A 14,224-nucleotide genomic window follows, 5' to 3' on the forward strand; every position below is an offset into this window, starting at 1 on the left:
ATATAGCTTGCTTCCAAGAATTGCTTGGTGATTTTACCAAGAAAATCTGTCACCGTTTGGGGGTTTTAGACCACAGCCACGGCCCTTGGTGGCCCCAGCTCCTCCTTTGGCTGTCCTGGTGGTTTGCTGCAGTAGGACTGTAACCTACTGCAGGGTGTTAAAAAATAGCACTGCTTCATTTCCAGAAGGAGGTAGAGACAAAAGGGAGATAGCCTAGAGGAAAGCCACAGAAACAGTCAAACACTGAAAAGCATGACCTGATGAAGAAAAATTACAATTGAGAGATGCGTGCATTTTATCTGTCAGAGAGGATGGAGGCAGGGATACCCAGGATGAGTTCTTCTTAGCAACAAGTTTGCACATTGGAGGAGGGCAAAAAACAGTAGGACATATACCTTAAAGATGGGAAAAGTAATGAAACTAGGGAAATTTCCTTTCTGTTTGTTTGCTGTTTCTGTCTAACCTATATTACCCTTGCAGTTTCTTGATTACTGGTGGTTTTAAAGAAGATTAAGCCAGGGATGTATTAGGTAGAGCTGATTGGGTTGGGAGATCTTTCCCTGCTCTTTTCTGTGCTGCAACCTCCACCTGATGCGGTGACTGGGAAATAAGTCTTCTGTCCCTATGGGGAACACCTTGCAGTCTTGTCTACTGCATGTAAAAAAGACATGTATAGCACCCTACATGAGAGTTGTCTTCTGAAGCTGCCTAAAGGTTACTGGATTTGGGATCTGCTCCTGAGGTGGACAGAAAATTTTAAGGCTTGTTCAAAGTTGGCACTGAATATAGATTGCAGCAACTGGATATAAAAGTGGTTTATAATGTGATGATGCAGACTTCTTTTCTAGAAACCTTACTATAAAAATCTGATTATTTCCATTTTGTTTTATAGTTGAATTGCTGAATTTGATTTTCCTCAGCATCCTGAGTATTTTTAATATCTTTTACAGACCGCAGGTACCACAACATAATGTTAATTTCCTTTAACCTGTGCAAGTATGTATAAATAATTGTGTAAACACATGCATAAATAATTACATTGATTTATATATAATAGTTACAGGTTTGTTTTAATTTCGCACACTGTTTCTGGATGACCTTTTTAGAAGGTGCAGGACCAGAGGACTTTCAGAATGGTCCTGCAGTTCTGTCAATAGGGAATACACTGCACTAAGCAGTACTACCTGAAGAGTAAGAACCTAAATATTTTTTTTTCTACCTAGCTTGTTTTAAATATTTGCAAGGAAACAAAAGCATACAGTGTGTTGTCCTTTAACATTGTTATGGACTAATTCCAATGAAATGTACCCTTCTCTTCTTTTAAAGTCCCTATCAGTGCAGCTTTTGAAAAACAGAAAGCTTTTCTGTGTTTTGCTTATACGGACACAGGGTTCAAGTTTATCGGTTTCCTTCCCTTTCATTTAATTGAAAGTTCACAGCACTTGCCTCAGTTCCTTCCAAGAGTCTGGTTACAAATCCTTCTGTATGGAAGAACATCTGAAGTGCTGGAATCACGAACCTTTTAATCTTTTAAACAACAGAAAATTGTTTTGAATTTCCCTTCCGCTTGGGGAGAGCTGGAATTTCTGATACTACAAAAGAAAATGCCCAAACTTGCCTATAGACAGCTGATGCCTGAAGCATCTCATGCGCTCCGTGTAACATGTGCAGAATTGCTGCCTTGCAGGGGATGGATTGCCAAACTCACATGTGTTTCTGAGCTGTTCCGTGACTCTAATCAAAGAAAACCACAAGTATTGGGAAACTACAGAAATCTCAATAACAGAAGTTTTATTTTGGGCTAGTGCAGCCAATAGAACTGTATTTAATTAGATTTAAAAGTATAAGGTAAAATACCTTTGAAAACTGATTTGATAAAACAGATTGTGTCTGTTTGCGGTTCAGATTGGAGATAAAGGTCTTAAGAAATAAGCGTGGGTTGTGTCTGTGTAGCGTGAGGCTGTGCAGTTCGCTGCAACGCTGATATTTGGGCTCTCGCTCCCAGAACAAAAAGGCTGTGGCTGTGAGATCCGTAGAGCTAAATTGGTGCCAGAACTAGTTCTCATTTAACTCTGTGGTAGCAACTTTAATGCCCAATCGAGTCCAGCCTCTTAGTCGTGCTTAACTTCATATAGGAGCAGAGATCTGTCCTTCCACGGCCAGTATAAACTCTGTGTTGTTCTGGGTACCCTCCGCTCTGTCCTGGCTCCTTTCAGAGATGGGCAGTTGTATGTCTCTGCTCGGTCTCGATCAGTCTTGGATTGCTGGCTTATCTGGTAGCTGGCAGACACTGAATTCACGCTCACGAATCCATGGCCTGGGTGTCTGTCACGTGCCCGCTCTGGCATTGTGGTAGTCAGCATCAGAAAAGGGATTTGGGGTTTCGGAGATGTTTAAGCTGTTTGCATTATGGAGTTGAGTAAATTTAAATTACTTTGTCATGCAGCGAAGCTTTGGTACTTGAAGAATTCTACCTGTAGTATTCTCTTTATTGGCAGAATAATGAATTCATGGTTACTGACCTTTAGGAAAGGATGCATTTATTTAATGTTAGCTTTATGTTCTTTTACTCCTTTGTGGCTGCCATACATAGATCAGTAAGACAATAAAATTAGCACTTTAAAAAAAAAAAAAAGAGAACTGAGGGAATCTTCTGGCGTATCATGGTGGAAGAAATGCATCGTTATGATTTCACAGTGTGGTGCTCACTCTTTCGTTAGGCTTCCACTTTATGAGTATCTAAAGCTAGAGTTCTTCATTTAGTGCTTGTTTTAGCTTCACTCAGTCTTAAGGCTGCAGTCTTACATATGGTTCTAACAAAAGTAATCCTTGTCACATAGCTGGATGTATAGGCTTAGGCCAATAGTTTAGTATGAATGTATACACTACCATAAATCTGGACAGTAAAAATACACGTATAGTGAAACTCTATGGTGGTTTTCATTGTAGGAATAAAACATACTGTTTCCTTTCAGGTTTTACAGTTCCTTGTTTGGACATTTTAAAAATGAATGATAATTCATGGAGGATGATGTTTCTACTTCTAACTAGGCAGGAATTCAGATTTACTGTTTAGGTCGGGGGGGGAATCAGTAAAAATCTGGAAAGCTGCAATCAAAACAGTAAAGTCAGAAGGAAATAGATTAAGGGCCTTTTGAGTTGTGTTGGCACTTTTTCCTTTTTGAGAAGGTTTTTAGACTAACAGCTTGAGCTACATAAACTTGAAATATTTCTCAAGTGTTTGTTTATGTGAATTGCTTTCTAATGAGGTCATAGCTGTTTTCCCGGACACAGTGGTATTTCCTCCTAGTCTTTTTTTCTTTTTTTTTTTTTTTAAATGCTGCTTTCTACATTATGCCTTGAAGACGGAACAGGCATGTAAAAATCAAATATTGGTCAGGATACTTCCAAGTTTTAACTCTAATGCTTTGCAATCATATTAAATGACTCGAGGCCAGAGCTCAATATAGGCGTATGTGGAAAGAAATACTGGAGTCCCTGAAATGCTTTAGAGTTTTAAAGAAAACCTGTATCATTGTCAAGAGTAACTCAGATGAAAAGTTTTTAGCCCCCAAGAATAAGAGAATTGGGGTGGGTGGAAAGGAATCTGCAAATCCTGAATTTTCATTTAAATATTTTGCATCTCCCATATGATATTGAGCACTAACCAAAAAAGAAGACTCACCTGACCACAAAGTGGACACAGTTTTCAGGCCTATGTGACTAGGCATTACACATGTGAGTAAGTAGTCTTTTCCATGTATTCTACAGAAATCAGCAGCACAGGCAATTGTCCTTTTTTTCCTTTGCTATATTTAGTTCAGATGTCATGAAATGCGATGGTTTTCTCTCTGGTTTGGTAATGTTTTTAATTTTGACTTTGCTGAAATAAGTAGCTTCCTGTTTGCAGAACCTTTGGCTTTTGAGACTGCTAGATTTGTAGCTTCAGGAAAAAAAACATCTGTTTTTACTTGAGGAAGTTGTTTTCAGGTGTCTTGGGCTAGTGCCATAGAAGGCCAAAAAGTTTATTCTGAAGTGGGGAAGAGGGAGGAGGCTTAAGTCATTGAGTAATGTAATGATGAAACTGTGAAGTCATGATTTCCTAATGACTAATGTGGTGTATTATAGTTGAACATAAATTTGGGGTATTTCTTCTACAGTGTCTTGAGTCACAATGATTCAGCCCTGGGCTGTGGAGCTGCAGTTGTGTGTGTGTCAGGCTGGTTGGACACAACATGCTCTGCTGGCAATAGGTGGTGGAGGTGGAGGAAATTTCACGTGTGGGAGGTAACTGCAAGGTCAAAAGCCCCCAGGAGACCCTATGATGCATTCACGAAGTGTGGATCTGCTTCATAATCTGGACTCAAACTTCTTCAGTATAAAAAAATAATAGTAATTCTAAAAAGTGGTTAAATCTGCAAACTGTTTCATTGTTTTAGTTAGCATCTTTTTTTATTTTTAATTCTAATGAAGTAAATAGGCAACATCCTTTCCAAAATACTTGGGAATTTTCATAGGCTTTTAGTTTCTCACAAAGTTTGGATTTAATTCTGCATTAGGGCTCTGCTGTAGATGGAGGCATACAAGAAATAGTCTTGTTATGTTTTTGAAACACTAAAGCAATCACGTAAATATTTATTACAATTGAGGTTATTTTCTGTGGGGAGTATAGATGTGAGCTGACTAGTGCAACTCCAGGTTGCTTGAACTGACAGGTATTCAGCTCTGCGTAACAGATTGTGCAGTCACAAAATATGTTTGTTGGGTGGTTTTTTTAAACATATCCCTATGGATTGGACAGCTTTAGTGCAATTTATCCACCTGTGTACCGAGTCCTGCAGAAAGGAAGATTGTACTTAAGAAACATCAGAAACTCTTAAAACAGAAAAAGCTATTGCTTCATGTGCTGAAATTTGAAGTAGCTTCTGGCTCGTCCAGAATGAGACATGTTTAACTCCTATGAAGAAAAAATAACGCTTTAACCTTGCTTCATTATTTTAATTTTTAAAATTAAGACTTTTAATTGTAAATAATTGCTCTGAAAGTAATTTTGAATAGCATTTTATTTTCTTCCATTGTTGAAACACACAATCAAATATACCATTCTTAAAAAAAAAATGTTGAGTTTAAAAAACAAAAGAAAAATCAGCTGTGTCTTTATATCTGTTTTTGTCAGTAGCAACATGAGTTTAACTATTTCCCACTTAGCCATACCTGTAATTTTTTTTTTTTTCTTCTTCTTGCAGAAGTGAAGCCAACTTGCATATTTAACAGCATGGAATATTATGATGGAGACATGTTTCGAATGGATGCTTGTCGTTTCTGTCGATGCCAAGGCGGGGTCTCTATTTGTTTCTCTGCCCAGTGTGGTGAGCTACACTGCGACAGGTACTATGTGCCAGAAGGAGAGTGCTGCCCAGTGTGTGAAGGTACAGTATCTTTTCCAGTCCTGTTTGCTTAATTCCACTGTTTTTTAACATTTTTTTTCAATGCAAATGAGCAAACAAGTGCTTTATTTTGTTCTAAAGGTTGCAGATTCCTCCTTAATTCAGTTTATTTCCACGTTTCTCCTGTGTCTGATGTGCTGTCTTGTTTTTTGCAGTGCTTCTCTGATGTTGGCACTCTGCCTTTTTTATATAGAGCTGTTTGGGTTTCCTTTCCCTTCTGCATCAGAACTTCTTCAGACATGGTCAAGTGTGCAGTACTTTTTGGGGGGGCCCTCTTCCCAAAGGTCATAAGAAACTGTTCCTAATTTCTACACCAGGCTTCTCCTGTGGTGGCCCTAGAAAACATTACCATTGCTTTGCAGCCTGCTTCTTCCAGTCTTGTTCTGCTCAGCTACAGCAATGCATACACCTTCTCTGTAATTACGGCAAAGACACGGGGCACTGATTTGACTTCAGTGTTTTTCCTCTTCCTCCTTTGCCCTGTTTGACAGCCTTCTCCTCTGGTTGCTAGGCCTGCGGTCCTCCTAAAAAGAATTGTCTGGGAAATTTCATGCTGACCCTCTTGCTTACATTAGAACATACTTGACGCATCTTCTGCCAGAATACAACCAGGATTCCAGGGGAGGGAGGTGGGGCTGGTGCTCTGCATTTGGGTCTTGCCCTAGTGGGGGCCGGGTTATGGCCACAACATAGACAAAGACCTGTGAAGCGCTCCTGGTCCCTGTCTTTAAATGTGAATTTAGGAATGACTTCCCAGTAAGCAAATTGAGCCGGAAATCTCAAATCTCCTCCTAAGCGGAGAGGAATCTAATTATCAATGTCACTTTCAGACACTTTATGTAGTGTACTTAATTTCAGTGTTCCTGTAGTTCCTGGCAGGAGCAAATAAGCCAAATGGTCCATTATAGTTGTGCTTCATTCCAAACAGAGAATTATGAAAGTAAAGAACCTTGTAAAAATGAGTCTAAAAGAGGCAGCTATAAGAGTTGGACTGTCTCAATCAGCACAGGATCTAGTGAAGGATACTGTTTTGGCAGTTTGTTTTGCTACAAACTATTGAAAACTTCTTCAGAGATTTAAAAAAACAAAATCTGGATAATGAAATATCAGGGTAGGTAACGTAGGAAGTCATTCTTTAAAGAGTATTTGTATTTTTGTATATTTTAGTGTATTAATTTATATCAGCTAGGTTGATACATGATGTTCACATGTAGAGAAGTTAAAATACAAATAATGTAGGCTGAAGTGTTCTAGAGATACCAGTCCATGTTTGCTCTGTGTTTAAGATCTGATCTAGACAGTCATTATTGACTATAGTTGGAGACATGATTCTAGACTTCTTGGTCCTTAGTCTTGGACTTAGAGCTATAGATATGTCCTTCATCCTATTTCGTGATTTAAATACACAGCGCTCTCATGATTTATCAATAAATTGTTCTGCCATATCATCATACAGTGTTAAAAGTTGGCTTTTTTCCATTTTTGCAACCTTTGAATCAGACTGTCAAGAAAACCTGCTAACATTTCATTTGGGGTTTGATGAGTTCATGTGTATTAGGCCTGCAATGGAAATGTCTACTTAAGACAGGTCTTTAGTAGATAGAATAAAATGGATAATGACTTCTTGAGTACAATCTTCTTTTTCAAGTAATCACAGAACAGTAGTGGTTGGAAGGGACTTCTGGAGATCATCTAGTCCAACCCCCTTGCTAAAACAGGATGACCTAGAGCAGGTTGCACAGGATCATGTCCAGGCAGGTTTTGAATATCTCCAGAGAAGGAGACTCCACAGCCTCTCGGGGCAACCTGTTCCATTGCTCTGTCACCCTCAGAGTAAAGAAGTTTTTCCTTATGTTCAGATGAAACTTCCCGTGTTCCAGTTTGTGCCCGTTGCCCCTTGTCCTGTTGCTGGGCACCACTGAAAAGAGTCTGGCCTCATCCTCTTGAACGCATCCTTTAGGTATTTATAAGCATTGATGAGATCCCCTCTCAGTCTTCTCTTCTCCAGGCTAAACAGTCCCAGCTCTCTCAGCCTTTCCTCATAAGAGAGATGCTCCAGTCCCCTAATCATCTTTGTAGCCCTTTGATGGGCTCTCTCCAGTAATTCCCTGTCTTTCTTGAACTGTGGAGCCCAGAACTGGACACAATATGCCAGATGTGACCTCACCAGGGCAGAGTAGAGGGGGAGGATAACCTCCCTCGACCTGCTGGCCACTCTCTTAATGCACTCCAGGATACCATTGGCCTTCCTGGCCACAAGGGCACGCTGTTGGCTCATGGCTCAGTCCTTGTTGTCCACCAGGACTCCCAGGTCCTTCTCTGCAGCGCTGCTTCCCAGCAAGTAAACCTCTAACCTGTACTGGTGCCTGGGGTTATTCCTCCCTAGGTGCAGGACCTTTCACTTGCCCCCACAAGTGTATCGCATGCAAAGGCTGCCTAGGGCTGTTTTGCACTGGAAGCTGGTGCTGGTTGGTTTCACCAAGCATTAGGGAGCTGTTGCAAGCTGTTGGAGTCAAATGTGTGGTTCCCGGGCCCAGGCAGTGCTCCAGAACAGCCCAGTGTAGGTGTAGGGACACTTTGCCCTAAATTCTTGGTTTTGCATTGTTGTCCCATGAAAACAGCAGGGTCACTGGCTGATCAGCACAGGTTGTTCCTCCCTAGGTGCAGGACCCTACACTCGCCTTTGTTGAATTTCATTGGGATCCTCTCTGCCCAACCCTCTAGCCTGTCCAGATCTTGCTGAATGGCAGCACAGCTTTCTGGTGTGCTGTAATTTAATTTCTGCTTAGCTGACTGAGATGCCAAGTTACAGGGTCTTTTGTCAAATCATCTGGCCCTGTTTGACTTGCTTGTTGCTGTTTTGTGCTTTTCTGATAGGGCTTGTGGCACTAGATCATAGAATCATAGAATGGTTTGGGTTGGAAGGAACCTTAAAGATCATCTAGTTCCAACCCCCCTGCTGCGGGCAGGGACACCCTCCACTAGACCACATTGCCCAAAGCCCCATCCAACCTGGCCTTGAACGCTTCCAGGGATGGGGCATCCACAACCTCTCTGGGCAACCTGTTCCAGTACCTCACCACCCTCACAGTAAAGAATTTCCTTCTAACATCTAATCTAAATCAACCCTCCTTCAGCTTAAACCCATTACCCCTTGTCCTGTCACTACACTCCCTGATAAACAGTCCCTCACCATCTTTCCTGTAGGGCCCCTTCAGGTACTGGAAGGCTGCAATTAGATCTCCCCGGAGCCGCCTTTTCTCCAGGCTGAACAATCCCAACTCTCTCAGCCTGTCCTCATAGGAGAGGTGCTCCAGCCCTCTGATCAGCTTCATGGCCCTCCTCTGGACTTGGTCCAACAGCTCCATGTCTCTCCTGTACTGGGGCCCCCAGAGCTGGACATGGTACTCCAGGTGGGGTCTCACGAGAGCAGAGTAGAGGGGCAGGATCATCTCCCTCGACCTGCTGGTCAGGCCTCTTTTGATGGAGCCCAGGACACGCTTAGCTTTCTGGGCTGCAAGCGCACACTGCCAGCTCATGTTGAGCTTCTCATCAATCAATACCCCCAAGTCCTTCTCCTCAGGGCTGCTTCCAATCCATTCCTCACCCAGCCTATAGTCGCGCTTGGGATTGCGCCGACCCACGTGCAGGACCTTGCACTTGACCTTGTTGAACTTCATGTGGTTCACACGGGCCCACCTCTCCAGCCTGTCAAGGTCCCTCTGGATGGCATCCCTTCCCTCCAGCGTGTCAACCACACCACACAGCTTGGTGTCATCAGCAAACTTGCTGAGGGTGCACTCGATCCCATCGTCCATGTTGCTGACAAAGATGTTAAATAGTGCTGGTCCCAGTACCGACCCCTGAGGAACACCACTTGTCACTGTTCTCCACTTGGACATTGAGCCGTTGACCACAATTCTTTGAGTGCGACCATCCAGCCAACTCCTTATCCACTGAGTGGTCCTCCGTCAAATCCATGTCTCTCCAATTTAGAGACAAGGATGTCATGCGGGACAGTGTCAAATATCTTGCACAAGTCCAGGTACATGATGTCAGTTGCCCTTCCCTATCAAGCCCACAGGGCAAGGGAGATGATTCTCCCTGCTACTCCGCTCTTTTAAGACCCCACCTGGAGTACTGCATCCAGCTCTGGGGGCCCACTACAAGAAAGACATGATCCTGTTGGAGTAAGTCCAGAGGAGGGCCACGAAGCTGATCAGAGGGCTGGAGCACCTCTCCTATGGGGACAGGCTGAGAGAGTTGGGATTGTTCAGCCTTGAGAAGAGAAGGCTCCAAGGAGACCTTGTAGCAGCCTTCCAGTACCTGAAGAGTGCCTACAGGAAAGCTGGAGAGGGACTGTTTACAAGGGCAAGTAGTGATAGGACAAGGGGTAATGGCTTTAAACTGATGGAGGGTAGTTTTAGATTAGATATTAGGAAAAAAATCTTCACTGTGAGGGTGGTGAGGCACTGGAACAGTTTGCCCAGAGAGGTTGTGGATGCCTCATCCCTGGAAGTGTTCAAGGCCAGGCTGGATGGGGCTTTGGGCAACCTGGTCTAGTTGAAGGTGTCCCTGCCCAGGGCACGGGGGTTGGAACTAGATGATCTTTAACGGTCCCTTCCAACCCAAACCATTCTGACTGTATGATCAAGAAAATCTGATTTCTCATTCCTGAATGATTGGATAGTCGTTTATTCTCCTGCTTTCCTTAAACATGGCAAAAAGAGAAAAGAAAGCTCTGATAGCTTTCTTAACTCAGGTTAAGTGACACTTAAATTAACAAGATAAGTCTTTTAAGTGGGCAGAATGTATACCTAACAGCCTGCCCGTTCATGCTTTTCTAGTTGGTGAAGAGATGGCTTTTCCCCTACCTGTTCTCTTTCTATTTGATTATTTTATAACTGATTTTCAAGGTGATTAATTTTTTCATACTAGTGTTTTCTTGCTGATAGAAATATGAAGAAATTGAATCCTTTCTTCTTTTCTGCAATAATTTTGAAATGGTAAATGGTAAATTCCCTATGCATTGTGTAGTACAGGCACAAGCCCTTCTTGCCTTAGCTCCAGGAAGAATTATTTCTCAAAGTCCTGTAGGATTCCTCAGCATCAGGACATGTAATTTGCTGGGCTCAATTTATAGCTTTAAATACTATTGACCTTTTAACAGTACCAGGAACTTTGTGCTTTGACTCGCGATAAAATACTATTGCAAATAACACAAGTCTTACATAGATTTTCTGTGCTTTCCCTGTATTCCTGTGTCAGTCAGAATCCCATGCATAAGTTGAATGATAAAATTCACTTAACTTGTTTGTGTATGATTTGATTTTGGGCTGGGTCAAAATAATTAATTACAGATGCAAGGTAATCATAAAACAAAAAAGGTGCTAAGTGAAGAGATTAGGAAACGATTTTTAAATGTCTTATTTTCCCAAACACCTGGGTTTTATGTTGGCTTAAACCATTTTGCTAAAATTGGTACTATCACTAAAATTCAGAATAGGAGTGAATGCCAGGTAGAGGTAGAAATTTTGCACAGTTTCACTATGAATGTTCAGAATTTGATAGTGTCATAAACATGATACAATGGCTTATAATAAGACAACAGCTATTAGCACTGCTTTTATCTACACTTAACATGGATTGCCTTCATTCCAAAGGGGATTGATGACGCTTCAGAGTCCCTTTTTTTTTTTCTTTTCTTTCTTTAGATGTATAGAATATCTCTTTTCTCCCAAATCCTTCAAACTTAACACTTTCTGAAAATTGACTTATGGATAAATGATTTGTGCTTATTTGATGTTTGCTAAAAACAATGCTTTTAGTTGCATTGTTTTTAATATATTGAATTTGGTTTAATATGTAACTTGTATTATTACTTGCTTTGAAAACTTGATGTGATTACTGTACATTCTCAGTTATTTAATTTTTGAGTCTAACAGTTATCTCTTTATTAGCCACCATGATGAGTTGCATACATTCACATGATGCGTATATTTTTACTATTAATATCAGTGTTGCTTATCGCATTTGTGAAGAGAAAAATATGTTCTTTCTGTAGGGTAAAAGCTGCTTTTATTTTAAGTCATTAATTAGCATATATAGAATCGCATTATTTATTTGCATGAAACCTGAGGAGAAATCTTATGTAAAGTATATCCCCCAAAACTCTGTTATCTAAATATCTGAATCTTAATTTGATTGCTAGGAGGTAAATGGGCCTTGTCGATTTTAAGCATAAAAAGCTCCTACTGAAATGAAATTGAAAACTGAGCCAGATAATCTGTTCAGGAAAACTAGTATATGTCCAAAACTGTGATGAGATGTAGCTTAAGGCAGACTCCTTGTTCCAGCAGGAAATGTGCCAGAGGTCTCATCTATAAAATAGTGGTGTGATGCTGACAGGAGTCATTCCAGCGATTCTTTGAGTTTTTTTCAGTTCCCCTCAGAATTTGTTAAGCTGGTACAAAAAATGGATCGATAGGGATAAGATCCATTTTGCTTTGAAGAACAAAATCAGAAAAACCAAAAATTAAGCCTCTTAAACATAACCCAGCCATTTGTAGATACATTTTCCATTCTAGATCTGCTTGTTGAATACAAAATTTGAGTCAAAATAGTTAAAAATATCTGAATTTATGAATGTTCAGTATAAGTTGACTTAACTTTTTTTGACAGTAAATTTCAGTATTGAAATATCTGAGATGTTACCTACCTTATTTTACCACCGTATGCCACAGTGTGGTTCTTTTAAGACTTAATATTGGTCGCACTTGATCCTTTTGAGATAATGTAGAATCACAGTACTGCAGTTATTCATATATAAAGTTTAGGCATAAAACGGAAGATAAAACTTCTTGTTCTCTTGCAATTCCTCTCATTTCAGACCCAGTTTATCCGGTAAATAACCCCGCCGGCTGTTATGCCAATGGTCAGATCCAAGCTCACGGAGACCGCTGGCGAGAGGACGACTGTACTTTCTGCCAGTGCATCAACGGAGACCCGCACTGCGTTGCAACGGCCTGCGGGCAGAGCTGTCTGAATCCTGTTAAAGTCCCTGGGGAGTGCTGCCCAGTGTGTGAAGGTAAGATTGGTGTGCCCTCTTCTACGCTTCGGTCTGTCATGGCTGCCGCTTACCTGCTAATTCTTCGTTTACTTTAAAACTTTGGAGGGTTGAAGTAGCTGGTGCAGCATTGCCTGTGATTGAATAAACTAGTGAGGGCGGAAGACATAAGCGTGGTTTAACTGCACCTCTGTGTGGCAATACCTGATACTCTTTTGGCTCAAAAGGGTATAGTAAGAGATCATTTAAGATCAGCATTGTTCACTGATTTTACTCTTAGTGTTGCTAGAAGCTTATTATTAAATACAGGAGAAGTTAGAATATCAAAATGTTCATCGGCTGATATTACTGATAATTGGATTATTCCTGGTTTCCTACTCATCAGTGTTATTTAGTTAAAATTAAAAATCTCTTGGCACAATATAGTTTGATACTGGACAAAATTATTGAGTGAATAAAACATGATTATTTCAGTGAAACTTACAAAGGATGGTGTTATCTGGGGTAAATAATAATCATTATTATTTAGAGTTCAAAATGCAATTTTTCTTACCTTGTGGAAATAACATATATCTTGTATAACTGACTTTTTAACTTAACTGTATGGTAAATGCTTGTCCAGCCTGGCAATGGAAATGTGAAGATTTGCAAACTGAGACATTAAAAAAAAATTGTATATATGTATGTACATTTGGAGTTGCTTTTTATGGAGTAGCTGTTCATCATGAAAAACACCAGATTGCTAAGGTTAGAAATGGTTAATCTAGACCTGTCTTCAGAGCCATCTTCACAGTGTATAAACTCTTGTGGGTGCTCAGTGAGCTACCACTTACATCTTTCCTGTTCCACCTCTGATAGAATGAAATTAATTTTGTGTAACTGCGTGTGTCTTGCGGCCCTTCTTGGGTTGCAGCATCCATCTAAGTTCACTGGGATACTTACTTTTTCAGATAAATCTGAGGAGCATAAAGATTTCTTACAGGTGCTCTTTCATTCCAAAATTCACATCACAAGACGCAAAGGTGTCTGATAATCTATAAAAACTGCTAGTGAATTGTAGAGAGTTGCTACTTGCACTGAATTAATTTTATGATGAGGAAGCAGGTTAACTGCTTTTAAAACCCCAGTGATCCCCTCATGGTGGATATCACAGAGTATGTGCTGTCGTCCATCATTATTTAGTATGTATGTGAGCAAGCTTGGGAAGGTAGTACAGAGAGGTAGGTTGATGGAAGTATTTTCAGTATGTTAAGGGTTTGGGTTTTTTTCCTCCATTGAGAAAAGAATAGACAAATGTCTCTGTTTTCCTGTTCCAGATTGGAGAGAATGGAGAGAAATAATTGGATTAAATGCTTATCTATATGAGACCGAGATAATTATGATGAACACAGGGTAGAGTGTAGACTCCCATCGTTCATTACTAAAGGTTGCAACGCAGCCAAGATGGTGCTTCATTAACGTACCACGCTAATGCCTCCACAGTGCTTTCACAACACAAGTTACCTCATCTGGACTAGGTTAGGTAATTCTGTGCTATACCGTGTTTTTACTCTTTAGAAGCAGAAGTAGCTAGCCACTGCTTAGTTCGTGCTAGGAGGGGATTTGAGCATACTCAGGCACCTGTGGTCAGAAGATACCTGAAAACACGCTTGAATCCTCTCTTCTTTCTTCCCTTCCCTCCCCCACAGCAAACAAAACCAAATAAAACAGA

The 14,224-nt window shown here is 40.8% G+C and overlaps 1 protein-coding gene across 1 annotated transcript in view; it reads left to right on the top strand.

Annotated features, from left to right (window-relative positions):
• Window positions 1-14,224, top strand: part of CRIM1 (cysteine rich transmembrane BMP regulator 1) — a 195,154-nt gene that overhangs the window by 122,272 nt on the left and 58,658 nt on the right. The window contains 2 exon segments of the mRNA XM_075748869.1: window positions 5,247-5,429; window positions 12,337-12,534. Coding sequence (XP_075604984.1) covers window positions 5,247-5,429; window positions 12,337-12,534 — 381 coding nt within the window.

The sequence above is a fragment of the Balearica regulorum genome, chromosome 3, assembly GCF_011004875.1.
Source record: "Balearica regulorum gibbericeps isolate bBalReg1 chromosome 3, bBalReg1.pri, whole genome shotgun sequence".
NCBI lineage: Eukaryota > Metazoa > Chordata > Aves > Gruiformes > Gruidae > Balearica > Balearica regulorum.